The sequence below is a fragment of the Dendropsophus ebraccatus genome, chromosome 4 (genome assembly GCF_027789765.1).
Source record: "Dendropsophus ebraccatus isolate aDenEbr1 chromosome 4, aDenEbr1.pat, whole genome shotgun sequence".
Lineage (NCBI taxonomy): Eukaryota > Metazoa > Chordata > Amphibia > Anura > Hylidae > Dendropsophus > Dendropsophus ebraccatus.
This window is the reverse complement of record NC_091457.1, coordinates 119,709,655-119,731,942: the sequence shown is the minus strand read 5'-3', so window position 1 is coordinate 119,731,942 and position 22,288 is coordinate 119,709,655. Positions and strand designations below refer to the sequence as shown.

At 43.3% G+C, this 22,288-nt stretch overlaps 1 protein-coding gene across 9 annotated transcripts in view; it reads left to right on the top strand.

Moving 5' to 3' along the window:
* MITF (melanocyte inducing transcription factor) overlaps positions 1-22,288 on the top strand; it is a 227,513-nt gene that overhangs the window by 123,042 nt on the left and 82,183 nt on the right. For 5 of the 9 annotated variants that reach the window (XM_069966899.1, XM_069966897.1, XM_069966896.1 and 2 more), the window contains exon 2: positions 20,824-21,073. In XM_069966899.1, coding sequence (XP_069823000.1) covers positions 20,824-21,073 — 250 coding nt within the window. The remainder of the gene's footprint in view (positions 1-20,823; positions 21,074-22,288) is intronic. The other 4 variants (XM_069966907.1, XM_069966898.1, XM_069966895.1 and 1 more) reach the window with 1 other exon arrangement.

Genomic DNA, 22,288 nt, shown 5'->3' with positions numbered 1-22,288 from the left:
TAGGGGGCAATATATCAGTTGGGATTCTTAAGTAAGTACTTCATTGGATTTTTTTCACTGATCTCCCTGAGCTCAGTGATTGCTGTGTCTTGTTGGTCTACTTTACATTATCCCCGTTAGTCAGAATCCTGCTCCGCACTGACGAGGGGCAAATACCATGAAACAGTTGTCAGTGGATGGATGCCTGGCTTTTGTATTTCCCTAGTCATGTCACAATACTCACAACAGAGTTAGGCTTTGACACAAAAGGGGCCACCTTGGTATTTATCTATTTATGTTCCAATACTCGAAACCGAGTGTGACTTGAGGGGCTACGTATCAGGGTGGTTTGGTGATCTCCCCACTGAAAGGCACCCCCTTGGCAACAGGTTTTCCTTCCCTGGAGGGATATCTGGATATTCCTGTTTTTTAAAACTCGCAACTGAGGCTCTACAGACCCTTTTTTTGCATTTTTATTTTTTTTTCTGCTTATTGCTGTTTTTTATTTGTAATTATCCCCTGGGAGTCTGTATTTATATTGTTATTGTATTCACTGCCCATCTCTGGGACCACACTATTTAGGAAAATGGGGTTCTCCAATGGCTCTTCTTAGCCTACCTGCAGCACAGTCATTATCACTCGCTCTACAGCACTGAGGTCCTGGTGGGTTCGCATCCCACCAAGGACAACATCAAAGAGTTTCTCCCCTTGTTTGTGTGTTTTTTTTTTCCTGGAACTCTGGACTCCTCCCACATACATACAAATAGGTGTATTTAAACTGAGAGCCTCAATGGGGACAGGCACTGATGTAAAGCGTTTCTCCACAGTTTTCAGCTTATAGAGTATCCTCAAGGGAAACTGTTAGCAGGCAGACCTTTCAGTGCTATATCACACAGTATGCATTTTACATGGTTTTCTGCTTATTTCCACTCTAGCTAATAGATAGGGTATTGGAACCACCGTGATATCCATGTGTCAAAGTTATGTTAAAACCTATGTGCCTCCCTCTATATGTAATAGTGTCACCTATCTGATAAAACTATAGGAGTCTAGTTCCATTTAGGATTCATATTCAGTCATGTATAATCAACACCATTTCAGCATCTCACGTGGGAGCCTCTCTGAAGCTGCGATTATAATTCAGCCTCTCTGATTTATAGCGGGGAAATGCATTTACAGTAGTTTGCATGCTTCCAGTTACACTTCCTCTCTAACTGATAGCACCATTGAATTACGCTTAACAGTATTTATAACATAATTCTTTACACAATAACCTTTTAGTATACAGCTATGGCTTCTCTGCTGTTAGGCAACATGGCGGTGGGGATTCTGCCATTGTGCTCCATGCTGCTATTTAGAAAATACACGTGTGAGGGTGGGGCTGCTGCTGGGCGAGGCCCCTGCTAACATAAGCTGGAGGAGACTTTGAAACATTGTTCTGTGCTGGGCTCAGACCGCCTGAGTTTATGGCCTGAGACAGGGGTGTAACTAAAAATAGCTGGGCCCTATAGCAAACTTTTGATTGGGCCCCCCTCCCGACTGACCAAAACCTGTCGAGGTGTAGTCATAACCTTTAACATTTAACTTCAAGTGCTTGTCAGGAGAGTTTGCAGTTGAAGGGAAATTTGCAGCACCAAGAGGCTCACTCCACCACCAGTTGCTGCAAATGATGGCTGCTCAGGGGACCCAAGTGTACTGCAGGAGTGAGGCACTAGGCCCCCTAATGCGGCGGGCCCCGTAGCAGCCGCTATGGCTGCTATGGTGGTAGTTACGCCCCTTGCCTGAGAAAACCACCTGCAGCAGCAGTGAGAACAGTAAGTGAGCCACGGTGACTGCTGTGTGGGCTTTAAATGACAGTGTTGTCATGAGAGTTAAAGGTGCAGGACAGCAACAGCGCTACCAGGATTCAAGTCCTTTAAAATATTTCTATGTGCAATGTTTTGGACATGCTGTACGGCCTTTGTCTAGTGATGTTATATGATAAGCTCCGAGAGTGCACCTAGACAGAAGACCTCTGAGGCAAGTGAGACAGGCAGTGTTTTTATGGGTAGCGGAGTGTACCTTTCCCGTCAGAGTTTTACACACACAGATATCTGACAGATTATCTGACTTATTAAAGCCAAAACCAGGAACAGACTATGAACAGAGAACAGGTCATGAAGGAAGGACTGACATTTATCCTCTTTAGCCTCAAAAATCTGTCAGATAAACTGTCTGTGTAGAAGGACCCTAAGTGCAAGGGTTGATAGGGATAGAGAGCCCTGGTTGCAAGGGTGCAAAGATTGTGTATTAGGAGCCCCTAGACTAAAGGTCCAAAACCACACTGGAGCCATCTCCTCTAGCATGTTGGTGTTCATCCAAACCAGTAGGGGTTAACAACACCAACAACCCCTTCCTGCACCCCCCATTTATGCTGTTTTCTTAAGGCTATTAAGTTCAACATATAAGAGCATTTCAGGGCAGCCTCATTAATCATACAGAGATATTATCATTACCTAGACAAAACGGCTTTTGTGTTGTATTTTGTCCTCCTAAAGAACCCTATAGCTTCATCAACACTGAGCACAGTTATAGCTGGAAGTGAATAATATTACAGACAAGCCAGAATGGGGTCATTTTCCCTCTCAGCTTTTAGTTTCGTCCAAACCGAACCCATATATTCATGTCTGCTAAGACTTACATTATAATAACATTGTTGAACTGTCAGTGTAAATATAAAAAAACATACCTCCACGGTATGAAGCATCATCATTAAAAACAGAGATAAAGAAATCTGCTACTGAGCTACAGACTATATACTGAGTAGTTTTTCCTAAAAGAGTAACATAACAACCTTTAACAAGGTTCCGAGATCATGGGAAAATATTTGACAATGAAATGAAAAAGGCTAGAATAAGGTTAGGTTATATTTAGAATAAATGACATTAGAAGGGACTAGTCTGGCAGATAATACATTTTCCTTTTTGTATTTTGATGTATCTTCACCAACAGCTATCCTCTGTATATATCTTAAAGTGTTTAAGTTGTAACTTTCAAAATTTAAATCAGTAGATGTGTTGTAAAGCAAGTTTACAATTTACATTCATTATTTTTTTTTTGTTATCATGCTGTAAAACAAAGCTATACTTACCTGTATCATACCCTCCGAGCACGCTGACAGGCAGAGAGTAGTGACTAGACACAGATGGGGAGCCACCCAGATGACTACCTCCCCACCTCTGCCTGCCGCATGCCCTGGTAATAAAACCTCTTTTTCACCCATATACAGCTTCTGGTATATGCCGCGGGCTGCTCCGGAGCTTTATACTGTACATTGCTCTTGGGAACCATATCAGCCCAATTGGGCTGATTGGTTCCCTTTAAGTCCTGGCCAGTACAGAATGTCACGGCTCAATGCGTCCGTCAACTAAATGACTGCAAACTCACCTCTACATGACAGGTATCATGACAGTGACACTTTAATTTGGTGCTTCTCTCCTGAAGACAAAAGACTGGTGACTTACATAGTACTTCTGCCCCATTATGTGACTTTAGGTCCCTTTGAGACACCAGAGTCCAGGTGAGGTAGGCCTCCATGACAGGTTTTGCTTTGCCATTGGAAAGTTTTCATTCTGGCCACTAAGCCTAGTAATAAGCTGAGACCAGGGGTGAATCAATCCGTTCTACTGCCTGTACAAACTGTAAAAAGGCAGAACCCCTCCCCCCATTATGAGCGCTTACAGTTAGAGGTGCCAAGCACAGCATCTAACAGCCACGCCACCCCCTTCTTACTGCAGGTGGCGTTGTCTGATGCAGCCATATCAAGTAACCTCTGACTGAGACTTCCTGTTCCTCTTTATCATCGTAGACAGGGTTACGGTGAAAGGTGTCACCATTATATAGATAAGAGAATCACAATAGGTGATGGTCAGAGCTCAGAATTCACATGAATAGAAAGCTGTCCCACAGTAATAGCTCTAATCAGTATAAATAAGCTAGGTGGCACATTTCCTTTAAATGGCCTCTAAGCCCCATCTTTTATCTAGTGTTCCCACTACAGCCAGAAATCAACTAGAGGGGAGCAATCAGCTTCCAGACACATCTCATAACTGATTGGCCATATCTCCTGGGTAAACACCAAAGGAAAACAAATGAAAGGCTTTTAGCATTGTCTTACACTTGGTTAAACTGTGACATATGCGTGGATGATGGGACCTTCCTTTATAAAAAGACTGCATTATATCAGGAGTGGCTTCAGTCTTGCTCCTCCAGAGCTTCACTAATCTCAGATTCCTTGCTAATGTTCTTGAGAAATTGATGTCATATTCACAGGTCTGCAGTCATGTTAACTGGGCATTCATTCTGGCAGACTTTATGTTACGGAGGTTTAAACCTAGGGAGGAAGGAGAGGGAGGTAACATTGGAAAACCACACTTCATCTTCATTGTGTTGTTCTGTTTATCAGTCTACTATATGGTTGTCTCTCTACAGATAGACCTCACTCGTATCTAATCGGAACAACAGCATGGTTATAAACCCTTTACATTGCGAGACTGATCTGTATATTAACTTCTGACGTACATTTCAAGCATGACAGTAAGGAGTAATCAGGATTTAGTGTCTTTTAAAGATGACAGCTTCAGTAACTTGTTGTCTTGTTCAGATTCGGACAAGATGCTTGGTTGTTGTGAAAAAACTCAACAGCAGAACTTATGTACTTTTGAATAGAAATGTCCAGATGATCAGCTGATCACTGATACTTGTTTTCAGAAGACCCATTTAGCTTAGTTTCAAAAAGGTATACTAAAAAGTACACTATGGGATGGGGTAACCTTTTAGTATACCTTTTTGAAACTTTGCGGTTTCTTTAAGGGGTAAAACCAAAGAACATAGCGGTCACCTCTTAAAATAAACCAGAATGCTAAACCAGTGCATATAAGAAATTAGAAGCACCAAAAAGATTAAAAGCAAATGCACAAACAAGTAACTTTTCAACCAATATTCACATGCTAATCCCATTTGCGTCCAACTATGGGATACCGTAAAACAAACCCAGCCCTAGACAACATCACATGGAATCACCTATACAATAGTCAAATAAATACTGCAGTGTATAGATAAAAAAAAACGACATGGTGTGATCCCGCACAGGGTGTTCCTGTCCCCACCATAAACTATTGGTTGATGTGCTACCTGTTTGTGCTTATGCTTATGCTTTTTTTTTTTTGGTGTTTCTTTAAGGGGTAGCACAGAAAGGACTGTCGTGGACTGTGTTTATGTGAAATGTGTGTCACTCACTGTTCATCGTGTTTTATTACTAATAATTTGGTGATTTTTACGATGCATTTAAGTTTGTGGTTGGCAACACGGCAGCATTGAATTCCACCCCAGTACTCCATGCTGTTAGATTGTAGGTGTAGGGACTAGATTAGAAAGCTTGTGTTTGCACCAACACAGTGAGGAAGGAGGTGTTGAAGTGTCTCTGTTGTTATGACTTTTAAAATGTAAATTAACAGGGATGTGATATAAAGCTTGTTTGCAATTTACATACATTTTTTTGTTATCATGCTTTAAAGCAAAGTTATACTTACCTGTATCCAGGTCCAGTCTCCTGAAGGCAGCTTTTTAGTCTTGTGCGCGACTTAACACATGAAGTACCGGCCAAAACAGAGAGTCACGGCTCAATATGTCCATCAATCACATGACTGCCTTCTCTGTGAGCGCTCAGATGACCGTGACTTCCTATGTTTAGTCTCTTTTTTTTTCAAGTAGCACAAGACTAAAAAAGCTGCTTTCAGAAGACTGGACCTGAATACAAGTAAGTATAGCTTGTGTAAGTATATCTCCCAATCGGTATGGGTGAGAGAACAGAGCTGGCAATGGGCCGAGAAATGTAGTGTAGTGAATAGTGAGTGACCCTAGCAAAGACACCTCTTATGCTGGTGCAAAAAAGTCTGCCAGTGAGACCTGAGTGTAATATGAAAAGTGTGCTGAAACCACAATGAGAGCCATGGCTGCCAGCCTGCTGCAACCAAGTACCAAACTTCTACATAAGGACTATTATGTTTTTATGCCGTGTACCATATTGAAACCACCAAGCTGTGAGTGCCTTCAAGTACTAAAATTTTTTGAGATCAAGCATGTTTTCTCTGCTGTTTTTTTGTTTTTGTTTTTTTGTGAGGTGGAGCCCCTCACCTGCCAGGGGTTTTTGCCCCTTGTCCACATTCAGTCACCTTACAGGCCACACAAACCTATACCATAAGCTTTCTTGAGTTGATTCTCTTGCAAAAAAAATCAGCAAATTGTTTTGTGGCCTTTGCTTAGTGCACTGGGCCCTTGATCTCTTGCTTCTGTAGCATTAAATCACTTGTCTTGTCAAAGGGAGAATTAGCATTACATGTCGGTCATTAGATTCAGCACATAGTGGGAATCTCAAGCTGGGACATCCCTCCGTGCCATGTTCTTTAATAGGGTATATGGAAAGGAATTGCCATGTGACAAAACCTCTGAAATTTCCTTTCACTTGAACTAAGGAGCGTGCCAAGATCATGAGAAAACAGAGGAACTATTTTATTCTCCCATGTATAGAATGACCTATGAATCATTATACAGTATGTAGGCTATGAAACTAGGCTAGATCAGTGTTCCCCAAACTGTGGCTCTCCAGCTGTTGCAAAACTACAACTACTTTGGTTGTCAGGGCATGTTGGAAGTTGTAGTCCTTCTATAGCTGGAGAACTACAGAACAGGAAACACTGCCCTAGATAAAAAGACCTAATCATAAACTGAAGATCATCAGCGTAAATTGTATTTATTAATGCATTCTTCACCATTTTGTTTCTGTGTTAAAGCCAGAAAATTAAATCAATGTCTGCAATAAGTAGACCCTTTTAGCACTACTTTCTGCCTGCCTCCACTTATCTTGCCATTTGTCAAAAAGAAACAAGAGTGGTAAAAAGTCCAGAGTTAGAGCTTAAATAAGCAAATATAATGTGTGCCACAATTTGGAACTTTTTAAAAGGGCTAAATATAATAGTAATAAAGTGGTACCTCAGCTCTCAAACTGCTCTGAACTCAAACTGTTCTGTTCTCTAACAGTATTTTCAAGGAAAGTTAGCTTCAGTTCTCAAACTCTTGATCAGTTCTCAAACACTTTTCCGGCACCCAGTCTTGAAGTACAGTAATACCGCGATATTCAATTGAAAATTTACCCGGAAGTAACATTCAGAATTCAAACTTTTCTCAGTATCCGAACATTTTTGTGAGCGTGGATCGTGGGTTGTACGTGGTGAGTTTAGCCCTGGTAAGAATTCACGTACAGTACTATATAAGACTGCGGGATGCACATACAGTACAGTGCTATACTGCTGGAGGGCAGGGCCAGGGCGTTTTTTTTATGGTTTTTAACTGCTTAAAACATAAACAAATTTCCACATTGAATCAGTGATTAGAGCAGCACAGGATCGGTAGATTGGTAGGAAATAGCTCCAGGCGTCATATTTACCACCACCACACCACACCTGAGCAATACCACCATACTGTGACTGGATAACACCGCCATACCAGACATATACCACCTAATCCCCCCTCCCCCCTTTGAAAAGACACCAGATTTACTGGCAAGTCTCAAAGGGAGGTTGGAGACTTAAAAATAAAAAAAAGAGACAAGAAAAAAGTTGTTTCCCTCCCCCTGCTCCCAGGTACAGCCCCCCTGAAAGGTGCTGCCCTAGGCAGTGGTCCACAGGTGCCTAGTGGTAAATATGGCCCTGCTGGAGTGCATGTACAGTACAGTAGTAGTAAAGTCAGTTCACCACCATCTCCCATCTGTTACATTGCTGAGATGGGGGGGCACTATACAGTAAAGGATGAGAGGGGAGTCGGTGATTACTGTACTATAATTGCTGGTTTTGTTCAATGTTTCTTGTATATAATGTCCTGTACAGTATATAGTGCTGTTCTGCACTGTACTGTATGGATTAAACTGGGCACTATACAATGTAATATATGGGTACTGTAGGTAGTTATTGGTGGGAGCTGGAACCAATAAAAGATATATACATTATTTCCTATGGGAAAACACTGCTCGGTTCTCAAACCTGTACCAATTAAGTTTGAGAACAGAGGTGCCACTGTAATAATAATAATAATAATAATAGGGATTGTGAGACAGCGGAGCAGCAGCTGTGGGGGATCAGGATAGGCATGTATGGGTTTTTTTTTATGTTTAATGCGCCTCCAGCCATATATAAAAAAAAAGTGTATGTCCCCTGATAAAATTTTTGACACCGTAATACAGGTTCAAAATGACTAATAAATCCCACCATAGACAATTGAATTTCACCTTTTCCTCTTAGATACAGCTGAATAATATGGGATATGCTACTAATTAACCTCCCCACCATTCACTTACATTATAAAACTAATGTCTTAGTACCTGCAGCTTATCTGAATTCTACTTTTTTCATTGTTAATTGCTATTTTTTTTTTTTTGCAAGTATCACAGTCAATGACTTGTCTTGAGCAGCTAATTAGTGCGATTACTCCACCGCTGTATTAGACTCTGAACAAAGGTTTCTGTCCTGGTTTATCAAAAGGATCAGACACTTTGGGAATGTTGTGACCTGACAGGCCTTAAATAACAAGACAATCTCTACCTCGGAAAATCGGCTTTTGAGGCCGACCGATTCATTGTTTGATCTTACCTTCAAACGGCAGCGTACCCACTTCTCCTTCAGTTCCTTATGGGAAGTCAATTAACGACACAGAGGTTAACGTGCGCAATAGAGCCGTAAGGGTAACAGATTATAGTCTATGTATTAAGATGTGTTTGCTGCAGTCTATTATATCCAGATTTTTATACACGCTTTTCGGCTCCTAATTAGCAAGTGAATGTGACGACTGATGTGGAATTGTTTGGGAAATATCAGGATTCTGCTTTGCTGTGAGAAGTCTGACACTGTGTTAGCAAAGCTGTTAAGGATCTCAGAGGTTTTTCTAAATATACTATGGTAAGAACATCAGCAGGAAGTAAAGAAGAAATGTACTGACTTCCTGCTATAACCATCTGTGGAGAGACGACCTTATTTACGTGTCATGCTAGTAGGCTCACTTATCTTATTGTTATGTATAGGACTTTAAGTGTACTTTAAGTGTACCCATTGTACCCATTATAAAAAAAACTTTTGACATGTCATAGAGACATGTCAAAAGTTTTGATCGGTCCAGGGCTGAGTGCTCAGATCCATACCAATTGGGAGATAGAGCCAGGAGAAGACGTGCTGCAGCACAGTCCGCTCTCCGCTCTGAATTTAAAAAAAGAGTCGGACTTATAATGGACTCCTATGAATGGGGCTGAGCTGTGGCACCACACAACCTGGGGACAAGTGTGGGTCTGTTTCTGGTGGTTTGGGAAGAAAACTATGGCTATGTTTATCCAATCTTGGACAACCCCTTAAATTGGATAGAAGTACTAATTTGACAATGTGCCACACACACATTAGTATACCTTACCACACACGAAGCTGTTATTAAAGGACTCTATTATAGTATTGCTATTTAAGGGTGTGTTCACATGTACACTATCCACCACAGTAGCAGATACCAATGTAACTAAATAACTGAACACAGCATCAAATCTGCGCCATCTGATGCAGCAGATCTGTTGTGGATCCTGTACGTGTGAACTTATTCTTCTCAGTATTAACTTTTTATATGTTGCTGCCCAGGTGCAGAACATAACGAACAGCCTATTCTTACCTCACAGCACTACACCACCCCTTACCTCTTACTGTTGGGGTTCTCCAGGGATCAGCCCTGCACCCCTCCTCTTCTCCCTCTATACAGCAGGTTTGGTCTTCAATATCATCTGTATGCTGATGACACCCAGCTATACACCTCCTCCTGTGACATCACCCCTGCATTCCTGCAAAATACAAGTGACTGTCTATCTGCTCTCTCTAACACTATGGCCTCTCTTTTTCTCAAACCTAATCTCTCTAGAACTGAACTTCTCGTATTTCCCCCCTCTAACCAACCTAAACCTGACATCTCACTCTCAGTCTGTGGTACTAGCATCACTCCTGTGCATCAAGCTCGATGTCTGGGGGTTATGCTAGACTCTGATCTATCCTTCACTCCCTATATCCAAGCTCTTGCACACTCCTGTCACCTACATCTCAAAAACATCTCCAGAATCCGCCCTTTTCTCACCATTGTCACAGCTCAGACTCTGACTGTCGCCCTGATCCATTCTCGTCCTGGCTGTTGTAACTCCCTTCTAATCGGTCTTCCTTTCTCTAAGCTCTCCCCTCTCCAATCAGAATTCAGTTCAAACTCCTCACCCATAAAGCTCTCCACAACTCTGCCCCTCATACTACCCGTGCTCTACCTTCTGCTAATGATCTTACACTGACATCTTCCATAATCAGAACCTCTCACTCCCTCCTCCAAGACTTCTCTCGTGCTGCACCAGTTCTCTGGAATGCTTTACCAAAAGACCTCAGACTCATTTCCAACACCCACAGTTTCAAGACTCATCTTTTTAAGTGCACTTCTAACATTCCCTAACATTCCTAATCTCGAACATTCCTAATCTCGTTTCTTCTCTGCTATCCCTTCTCCATCTATTCTATAACTTCTTAGGTGTCATGTACTTTTTAGCTGTACTCAGACAATGACAGGTGACTGGCTCACCCAATCACCTATGGGCACTTTGCGATTCTATGTACAATAGCTGGACCATCGGCAAATAAAGCACTTGTTGCCTCTCGTGTCACCCCCAGTCTGTACACTCTTGCGAGCAGTCTCTAACTTCCTTTGTATCTTTATTAATTTTTATTAATTTATTATATAAAATAATATAAATGTAACCTCTGTATTGTATGGGGAAAAAACACTGCGGAATGTGTTGGCGCTATACAAATTAATTTTATTATTAATATTATTATTATTATCTTAGGTCCCTGAGCTGAACAATCCCACCTCCACTTTCTAGATGGACTCATCTGGTAGGGACAGCCCGCTCTGCCATTCACTAGCCGCGGCACTGTTTCGTCTCATTGGGTAATTGTCAGATGAGTCTGCTTTGGAAGTGGAGGCAGGATAGTTCAACTTGGGACCGAAGTTGATGTTGGAGGACATTGTAGGAGAAGTAAGAATGGGCTGTTTGTTATGTTCTGCACCTGGGCAGCAACATATTAAAAGTAAATACTGAGTAGAATACCCCTTTAAATGGTCTCTGCACTTTAAACAAACTTTAAGCTTCGATGGTTTATAGCATTTTCACCACTTTACGCCTCTAAAGGCTCTATCTTTAATTTAGTAGTCTCTGAGCTAGTATGACTATGATGTCTCCCATACACTGTGCACACACACAAGAGGATATCATTTTCCTCTGTTTCTCTATAGCACACCCTCAGACGCAGCAGCAGCATGGAGACCCTTATAGAGCAGTACTGAAAGCACTAGGGTGTTACAACAATAGACTAACAGTCCTGTCTCTGTGTCACTATCTGCTTTTGTCTCACTCAGCAGGTAACAGATCCTCTGACTCTGCAGAAGTTTTGGTTTGCCATTACTGCTCTATAGACTTCTACCACCAATTTGTAACAGGATCCAGATCAGTGACAGATTTTTATTTATTTTTTTGAATAGGAAGTGGTACAAGAACACCAATACGTGGACTGATGCATACACAGAATAAATTACATATGTTTATGGAACATGGCTGAACAAAAAGAAGTAATAAAAAGCTGTATAGAAATCCTATTAGGGGCAAGTGAGAATAAATTACATACACAATATTAATGTAAAGGTACAGTATAAATACCCCTATAGTGGACCCTATTTCAGTATGTAACATTACAGTCCAAAAGCTCTTAAGGACCTGTCACCACCGGTGCGGAGCCCAGGGGTGACAGGCTCCTGACCCCCCGCTAGAGCCCCTCATACTTACTTGAATGCGCCGGGTACCGCTTCTTCGGCCGGTCCCGGGATGGAGATATCCCCACGGGAAGCCCGGCGTGTGCGCCGCTGAGATGAGTCCGACGCTCATAGAGAATCGGGAGCCTGGGTCGGGAGCCTGTCACCCCGGCACCGGGGATGACAGGTCCTCTTTAAATAGTATGAAACAATTAGTAAATAGCATTCATATTACCTGCCTCCTCTTTAGTTATCTGCAGCAGCAGGGTGAGACCAATAATCCAGGGCCATCAAGGCAGGAAGAAACTGTCAGGGATGTTCTTATATATAAACTGTCAGGGATGTTCTTATATTCTAGATATATGATTACTCTTAAACCCCCATTACATTTCAAAGTGAGTCATGGTGAGTCACTGTACAGAGACCCAGTAGCGTAATTTGGTGGGGGCAGAGGGGGCGGCAGCTCCCGGGCCCACACAGGCAGGGGGCCCACTGAGGATTTGGCCAATTAATGCTGTCTGCAAAAGCTATTGCTTTTTCAGACAGACTTAAAGAGGACCTGTCATCCCCCCCCCCCCCCGTGCCGGGGTGACAGGCTCCCGACCCCCAGCTAGATCCCCTTATACTGACCTCATCTCGCCGAGTCCCGCTCCCGGAGCCGATCCCGGGCCGGAGATATCCTGGTCAGAAGCCAGCGCGCGCGCTGTGAAGATAGGTCCGGCGTCCATAGAGAATGAATGAAGCCGTGCGCGCGCTGCAGAGATGAGTCCGGCTCCATTCATTCTCTATGGATGCCGGACCTATCTCAACAGTGTGTGCGCTGGTTTCTGACCAGGATATCTCTGTCCTGAGACCGGCTCCGGGAGCAGGACTCGGCAAGATGATGTCAGTATAAGGGGATCTAGCTGGGGGTTGGGAGCCTGTCACCCCGCCACGGGGGGGGACAGGTCTCATTTATCAAATGTCTATTGGCTGTAGGTGGCCCCTGGCCAGCAACCAGTGCTCCTGGGGGGCCCAAACGGCTACTGAATGTTATCTTTGACCATTTAGCTGTATGGGCTTGTATGCGAGGAGAACATACAATTGAATGCAGCAGGATGATTGACAAGGCTAGGAAAGCATTGGCTCTCTACGCTGCCAATCACTGTTGTGGCCACAAGAGGCGGTTCCCTCCCTTAGAGCTGTAGAACATGAGTGATGTCACTCGTGCGCTCAGAGAGCAGGGAGAGAGTTGACATGAGAAGACTACAGTACTGCAACTGCACAGCAGTTAAGTACAGCTTTTTTTCCTTCAGTTATAGAGGAGGAGACCTATGTGGGTAGGTGGGGCTAACTCCTGGGAAGGATGTTATATATAAGGGTTAGGATATGGGATGTGCTGGCTAACTGAACAGGGGTACTTAATTTGGAGGTACAGTCTACTCACAGTGGTGGTGGTGGTAGTGGTGGTGGGCGGGGTCTCTAACCACCAGGATTACCAAAGAGATCACTGCTGGGGTAGGGGGTGGCTGCATGGGGAAGATATACCTGGGGGATTACCTACATGAGATGGTGCTGAAGCGGGTGCCTACACGGAGGATACTACCTTTTTTTGGGGGGATTGCCTGTACAGAGAGGTCTAAATACTAGATATATACACAGAGGGGAGTCTATGAGGGCACAGAGGGCCCTAACTACTACTGCATGGAAGCAGAGGGAAATTGGAAATGATTACTATATTGGGGCAGAGAAGGCCTAACTACCATACGGATGCACAGAGAAACTAAATTTCAACATGAAGGTACAGAGAGGCCTGACTACTATATGGGGGTGCACAGGGAGGGTCTATCTTCTATGTGGAGCAACAAAGAGGGATAATTTACTATGTTAGGGTATAGATAGTGGCCTTTTTGCTATATGAGAGCACAGATGGACCTTGAAAACTATATGAGGGCTAAAATTGGGTCTAAATACTACATGGAGGCATAAATGGTCTGCTCTCATATACCCTGTATACCATGATTATCGGGCCGGCTGATTTCTCCTACATTTTAATGTATTGTCATGCATTTTTTCTATGAATTAGTTAAATAATTATTCCATTTAGTTATGTTGCAGTAGTCTGGCTTTTTTGCATATAAGTTATTTAGTATAGCTGCCTTGAACTGCATGGGACTATTTATTATTACCCAGCATTTGTACTATACATTTACTCTACTGGTACTGCAGGAAACCCCTTCGGATGTTGCTCATTTGGTCATTGACCATCAGCTATGGTGTAGTCCTCATGCTGCCTAATAGATATTAGAAAGATAGATATGAGACAGTGCCATAGCTACCGTGGTCGCGGCGGTTGCCACGTGACCGGGCCGCTACCAAGGGGGGCGCCCACGAGGTCCCCCCTTGCCACCGCACTGCCCCCTCCCATTCCCTCTTGTGACCGCAAGCAGGATTTTGCTTGCGGTCACAAGAGGGAGGCTGGGACAAGTTCCCCGGCTAACACGCGGCTCCCCCGGCAGCACAAATATCAGTGAGGTCAGTGTGCGCCGGGGAAGTACTTCCGGTGCAGGGTGCGTCTATAGTAAGTGTCCCGTGCCAGAAGTAACATCCCCAGCACGCACACTGCCCTCACTGATGCTTGTGCTGCCGGGGATGGGACAGACCGGGGGAGCTGCGCGCCAGCCGCCAGCCAGACCGAATTGCAGGAGGAAAGAGACACGGCGGGGGAGTGAGTTGTCAGGTGAGTTGTGTTGTTGTTTTTTTTTTTTTTTTTTGCACAGACTGGGGGCCATCAATGAGGGGTATTACCTGGGGGGCATCTATAAGGGGTATTACCTTTGGGGCCATCTATAAGGGGTATTACCTGGGGGGGGGCATCTATAAGGGGTATTACCTGAAGGGGCCATCTATAAGGGGTATTACCTGGGGGGGCCATCTATAAGAAGTATTACCTGGGGGGGCTGTCTATAAGGGGTATTTCCTGGGCGGGACATCTATAAGGGGTATTGCCCCCCCCAGGTAATTCCCCTTATAGATGGCCCCCCAGGTAATACCCCTTATAGATGCCCCCCCAGGTAATACCCCTTATAGATGCCCCCCCCCCAGGTAATACCCCTTATAGATGGCCCCCCCAAGGCATCTATAAGGGGTATTACCTGGGGGGGCATCTATAAGGGGTATTACCTGGGGGGCCATCTATAAGGGGTATTACCTGGGGGGCCATCTATAAGGGGTATTACCTGGGGAGCCATCTATAAGGGGTATTACCTGGGGGGACCATCTATAAGGGGTATTACCTGGGGGGGCCATCTATAAGGGGTATTACCTGAGGGGAGCCATCTATAAGGGGTATTACCTGGGGGGGCATCTATAAGGGGTATTACCTGGGGGGCCCATCTATAAGTGGTATTACCTGGGGGGGCATCTATAAGGGGAAACTTGAAGGCCATCTATTAGGGGGGATTACATGGGGGCCATGTATAAGGGGGACTACACGGGGGTGTATACAATAGGGCATGTACTATAGTGGAACACACAGAGGGGGCATATACTATAAGGGGGTCTCATAGTGTCAGCCTACCCACTAAACGAGGGTGTAAAGGGGCCAGTACAGATGTGCAGTTAGTATAGAGATGAGGATGGTGCCAGAGTGAGGAGCCTAATTTGTCTGTCTAGCAGATTCGGTGGATTCGTGGCTCGGAGAAGTTCTCATAACAGCCCAGGGCAGATGGAGAAGAAAATGAAAAGGGAAGAACTCCGATCAGAGAAGACGTCCCCTGTGAATCACTAAATCTATCTGCACTGTAATGTATATGGTGTAAAGAGTCTGCATAGAGCTGGGTCTCCCTCTATGTGACTGTATGAGATTGTATGTGATAGTGATCTTTGTACAGTGGATTTTATTCAGTAGCAGCGGTGGTGTTAGTATGTGGTGGTATTAATCAGTAGCAGTGGTGGTGTTAGTCAGTATGTGGTGGTATAATTCAGTAGCAGCGGTGGGGTTAGTCAGTATGTGGTGGTGTTAGTCAGTATACAGTGGTAATATTTGTTACTTGTAATCTGGTACTGTGTTTTATTGATCTTAGTATACAGGATTTGGTCAGCAACAATATGGTAGTGGTTGTGGTGTGGCGGTAATATTTGCCTCTAACTGGTATACTGGTATTATTGGCAATATTGGTCTCCGTATACAGAATTTGGTCAGTAACAGTATGGTGGCAATATTTGTGGTGATAATATTTCCTATATACTGGTGGTATTGGTAATATCAGTCTTGAGATTTTATCTATCTATCAATAGCATCGCTTGGAAAGGGGGGGGGGGGCAAGTTGACCTCTTGCACCAGAGCCCAGGAGACATTAGCTACGCCCCTGATATGAGATAAAGAGGTAGAAGAATAGATGGACGGCTAATTAGAAAACAAAAACAGCGCCATAGCTTCCTCTATGTTGTGTGTGCTATCACAACTTGGTTCCATTCTCTTTTAGTGGAACTGAGCTGCACTACCACATCCAAGCTTTGGAGGAGAGTGGCGCTGTTTCTGGAAAAAGGCAGCTATGTTTTTGCAAAGCTTTATAGCCCCTTTAATTTTTACATGGTGATATATGTGAAATGTAGAAAGTATTTTCCACTGTTCTCAGTCCCTGTTCACTACGAATAATGTAGTAGAAAATACCCTTTATTATTGGGAAAGCATTGTCATCTGCTGAAGTTCCCTATGGGTAACATAATTGGTTGGGGGCCCACTGAGACTCACTCACCCCCCCTAGGCTGAACCCCTAGCTACGCCCCTGGGGAGACCTAAAACTGGGTACATGTTCTTCCCCTTAAATGGGCTCTGTCATCACCAATAAATAATGTTAAATCAGCATGGAAGGTGATATACTACATCTTTACAATTTACTTCTACTTTTTGCCTGTTTTTTATATGAAATACAATGCTATAACACGGGCCGAGTATCGTTTGCTAACTATTGTTCGCTAATCGTTCGCTAATTGTTTGCTAATGGTTTGCTGTAATTCCACATTTGTTCGCTCAAGTTCCGCATTTGTTCACTACTCGTTCAGTGTAATTGCACATTGTTCAATGTTTTGCTGGGATCATATGGAGTAAACGATCGTGGTAGCATTCGCAATAACGATCGGAACTAACGGCTATAATTCTGCGTAATATGGTGAATGATTTCAGGTTAACGATAAACAATCTTGTTTGCAATTGTTTATCGTTTGTTGGTTAAAGTTAAAAATTGCTTCGTCTAATAGGACCCTAAACACACTGTCTCAAAACAGCTTCCAAATCTCTGCTTTCTAAACTTTTAGCCCTAACTAGGGCTTTTGGGGGTCCCTTCCTACCTAACCTCACGTAAAAACTAATTCTCCCTGGTATACAGTCTCTCCCTCTCTAGCTCCCACCAGCAAGTGACACAAATCTTAAGTAACCTATTTGTATACTCAGTAGGTGACGTAGTTTAGCCAGCCAATCACAGTTAAAGCTTCTTTTTAACCCCTTAAGGTCAAAGCCAATTTTCGTTTTTGCGCTTTTGCTTTTTCCATTTTATGTTTAAAAGTCCATAGCGCTTGCATTTTTTCACCTAGAGACTTATATGAGTGCTTATTTTTTGCGAAACCAATTGTACTTTGCAATTACAGGCATAATTTTTCCATAAAATATGTTGTGAAACCGGAAAAAAATCATTTGCGCTGTCAAATTGAAAAAAAAAACGAATTTGTTTTTATTTCGGGGAGTTTTGCATTTACGCCGTTCGCTCTATGGTAAAACTGACTTGTTATGCATGTTCCTCAAGTCGTTACGATTACAACGATATATAACATGTAAAACTTTTGTATCTGATGGCCTGTAAAAAATTCAAACCATTGTTAACAAATATATGTCACTTAAAATCGCTCCATTCCCAGGCTTATAGCGCTTTTATCCTTTGGTCTATGGGGCTGTGTGAGGTGTCAGTTTTTGCGCCATGATGTGTTCTTTCTACCGGTACCTTGATTGCGCATATACGACTTTTTGATCGCTTTTTATTACATTTTTTTCTAGATTTGATGCGACCAAAAATGCGCAATTTTGCACTTTGGGATTTTTTTGCGCTTACGCCGTTTACCGTGCGAGATCAGGAATGTGATTAATTAATAGTTCGGGCGATTACGTGTGCGGTGATACTAAATATGTTTATTAATTTATTTATTTATTAATTTATATTTATAAAATGGGAAAAGGGGGGTGATTTGGACTTTATTAGGGGAGGGGATTTTTTATTAATAAAAACACTTTTTTTTACTTTTTTTTTTTTACATACACTAGAAGCCCCCCTGGGAGGCTTGTATATACATAGCACTGATCTTTCATAGAGATCAATGCTGTGTATATACACAGCAAAGATCCATTAGATCGGTCATAGATTACTATGGCCTGCTGCAGGCCACAGCAATCTATTGCCGAGCCGGGATCAGCGTCATTCCGACGCTGAGGCCCGGCACGAGCAGAAGAACGGATCTCCCCCCCGCGATCGCATCGCGGGGGGGGGGGAGATCCGTCCCACTAGACACCAGGGATGCACGGAGGAAAGCACTTCAATGCAGCTGTCAGGTTTGACAGCTGCATTGAAGGGCTTAATTAGCCGGCGCGGCAACGGGACCCGCGCCGGCTAATAGAGGCACTGACCGGCTGCAGATTGCAGCCGGGATCGGTGCCGTTCAGAGCGGGGTCCCGGCGGGACCCTGCTCTGAACACCCCCTGCGGCACCATGACGTATCAGATACGTCATGGGTCGCTAAGGGGTTAAAGTCCTGCCTATTCCTAGTGCCTGTCTACCCCCCCCCCTCCCCACATGTTTATTGGCTGGAAAAAAGAGCCAGCGGAGTGGGAGGGTGAATCATATTTTTACTGCGTTTTCGTTCGAATATTCGAACAAAAACGAATAGCTCGAATAGTGTAGTATTCAATCAAATAGCTACATCACTAGTGTTAATGTGTGTGGGGCCACTTCAATATGAACAGCCCCGCACATATTAGTGTCCCAGGAGCCCCGCAGTGAGACACTGGGGGTACTGATCTTTCCCTTAGAGGCAGGGTTATAATATTTACCTCAATCCTGACAGATGTGATTCCTCTCATAGAGTCTGCTGATCTTTAACACACCAATATGATACTAATAAAAACTAGAGATCATGGTGCAAAAAATGGGTGCTGGGGGTTTTGGGATCAACTGGTTTCAGTTATACAGATACTTCTATTAAAAATCCTTCCAGTAGTTATCAGCTGCTGTATGCCCTGCAGGAAATGGTGTTTTCAGTTCTTCTAGTCTAATATGGCGCTCTCTGCTGCCACCTCTGTCTGTGACAGGAACTGAAGCAGGAAAGGTTTTCTATGTAGATTTACTACTGCTCTGGACAGTTCCTGCCACAGAAAGAGGTGGCAGCAGAGAGCACTGTGTCAGACTGGAAAGAAAACTCAATTTCCTGCAGGACATGCAGCAGCTGATAAATACTTGAAGGTAAAGTAGGTAGAGATGGCGGCACTCCAACAGTGGGGTGGTGCACGTGGTGGGTAAATCAAGAAGCAGTTAAAAAAAAGGACCCGGCACATGTTTCGCCAAGCATGGCCTTCAGACTATAGACTTAGCTGATGAAGGCCATGCTTGGCCGAAACGCGTCCTGTCTGTAACATTGATGCTTGCTACACTTAAATAAATAAGAATACCTACTGGTGAGTGCCAAGTCCTTCTATTTACCTGCTAATAAGTACTTGAAAGCTTGAGATTTTTTAAAGTAATTTACAGATAACTTTCTTACACCAGTTTATTTGAAGACAATTTTTTCCCCCTGTACATAGCTTCCATTAAAATCAGTGGGCTATGTAATCCATTGAAGGACATAGTCCGCTAAAATAGTCCGCTAAACTTTGCTTACCATGCTGTCCAGCACCGGTGCTTCAGTCATGCCCAAACCTCTGTTTAGTTACCCTTATGACACACTCCCCTTGTTCTCATAGTAGCCTCAGTGAATAGCTGCAGTCTTCAGAGCATCATTAGGAAAGGCGGGAGAGAGCGCCATCTGGGTGAAAAAAACAGAGGCACTGGGGCTGACTAGAGGGCTACTGCTGGACTCAGCAAGGTTAGTATAGGGTCTATCATTGTTTTACCCCCCAAGCAAGCTGTATTTTGTTTTTTAAATGTATGCACCTTATATTGGTAACACCAACTGTCTATTAGGGGGAACACTGTAACTGTCTATTATGTATGCACTATGAGGTATTCAAAAAATAGAAGTGCATAGATTTGTTTTCTAAATATTTGATGATATGGTAAGGCTGGGTTCACACTATGTTTACAAAAAAAAAACATGGGAAAAATGGATGCATTTGTTTGCATCTGTTTTGATCCATTGTTCCTTTGACTTCCATTATAAAAAAAAAAAAAATTGTGTACGTTAAAAAAAGGATGCATTTTGATCCTTTTTTTTTGTAATGGTAGTCAATGGAAAAACGGATGTACACAAATGCATAAGATTTCCATCTGTTTCTTGTAAAAACAGATAAAAAATGGATTGCAAAAACATAGTGTGAACCCAGCCTAAAACTAAAACTATGTTCACACTCTAGGCAATCCACTTGTCAACCTGTCTCTCCACCATATTACTTCTAGCTATAACAGTATGTTGTTTTATCACTTTATAGGGGAGCACGACCCCTTGTAAGGTTCTGAAGTAGTTTAGTTTTTAAAAATCATTAGGTTGTATACATTGTGTTTCTTCAATTTCTAGCAGAGCCTTTTATTAACCCTTTCATGGCCACTGTTATGCTCCCAGATTGTACACAGGGCAGAAAGCGGCTGGACGCTGCATTGTGTGAATGGTCTGGGTGTATAAAGGCCAATGCAGACCCCTTTGCCCATGCTTTGTGCACAGCGATAATGTTCCCAACTAATTAGGAGTCTATCTCTTGCCTTTTCACAGCAGCTCAGCAGAGCATCCAGGAGCGTCCAAGCCTCCACTAAGCTCCTCCAATATGACATCACGGATCTTGCTACGCCAGCAGCTCATGCGTGAGCAGATGCAGGAGCAAGAACGTCGTGAACAGCAACAGAAGCAGCAGGCGGCTCAGTTCATGCAGCAGAGGGTAGCAGCCAGTCACACACCAGCCATCAACGTCAGCGTGTCCACCAGCCTGCCAACTGCTGCCCAGGTACCAATGGAAGTTCTCAAGGTACGTGCTTTTCCATCTCAGGGATGTGGAAATCTAATTAATCTTCTTCACGTTAGGAAGTCATTACATATAACGAATGGTGCGGTATCTAAGAGTTAAATGACAAGTCAGCTCTGCTACATCTGCACTTTTTTTTTGCATGGAGTCTGTTTCATTGAGAACTTTTGCCTTTGAGTTCTGCAGAGTATCATCCTCTATGTGCAGAGCGTCTCTTGCATTAGATTACTTTTTTATTGTCTATGTGATTTATTATCTAGCAATCAGTTTCTCATAGTACTGCCTCTATATGTAGGAGTCAGGTGTAGCTAAGTTGTCATTTACCTGATGTAGCAGTTCTGATGTTGAGCAGTATCAGCGATATTATTCCGTGTCACGGGGGCCAAGTTTATGTGATACAGCGGGGCGGTTAGATGTAGCAAAGTTGTCATTTACCTGATGTAGCTGTACTGAGTTTATCAGATGTCACAGAGTTGGGTTTGTTGCAGGAATGAATTGTAGTAGAGCCGAGTTTGTTATGTCAGCAAAGTTAGTCATAGAGCTGTGCGTTATATTGCTTCTCATATACATTGGATATGTCCACAACAAAAGAAGAAAAAGCTGTACACTATAAGTAACGTATCTCCAAACTGATATAAATGATGATACAAAGTAATTTTATTATTGCAAAAAAAAATCACAAATAAAAAGACAGTCGTCAAAAAGCGCATGGTCACCTTTGTTTACATACATTGGATATGTGTCCTGATGTCCGCAGCATCCACAGATAAACTAATGTCTCAGAAGGGGCTGATGCCTGGGAAATATAAATGACAGATTCTATCGCCGATCATAGCTGGCTCCCCCACTCCACTGAAATAACGTGTCCCTCGATGATCTGAACCTGCATGTTGTAGGCGACACTGGGGCTCATCAGTTTTACCCACTATCTAATGTACATACCTTCTTTTTACATAGGTCCTTCCCAAACATTCAGATTCAGCTCTGCTACATCTGCTCCTTGGTTTAATCATGCATCCTATAGCATCTTTGTCTGTACACCAAAATAACATAGGCACCTGCAGAGAGGATAACACTTTTACCACAGGAGTTAGCTGAAGTGTAAAGCTGAGCATTCTGTCCCCTGCAGTGTTAAGAAGCCTCAGTTTAGAGGATTAATAAAGTAGATCTGTGTGTTTCACAGTACAGTGCTGGGTACATTGCCCAATATGTGAGAAA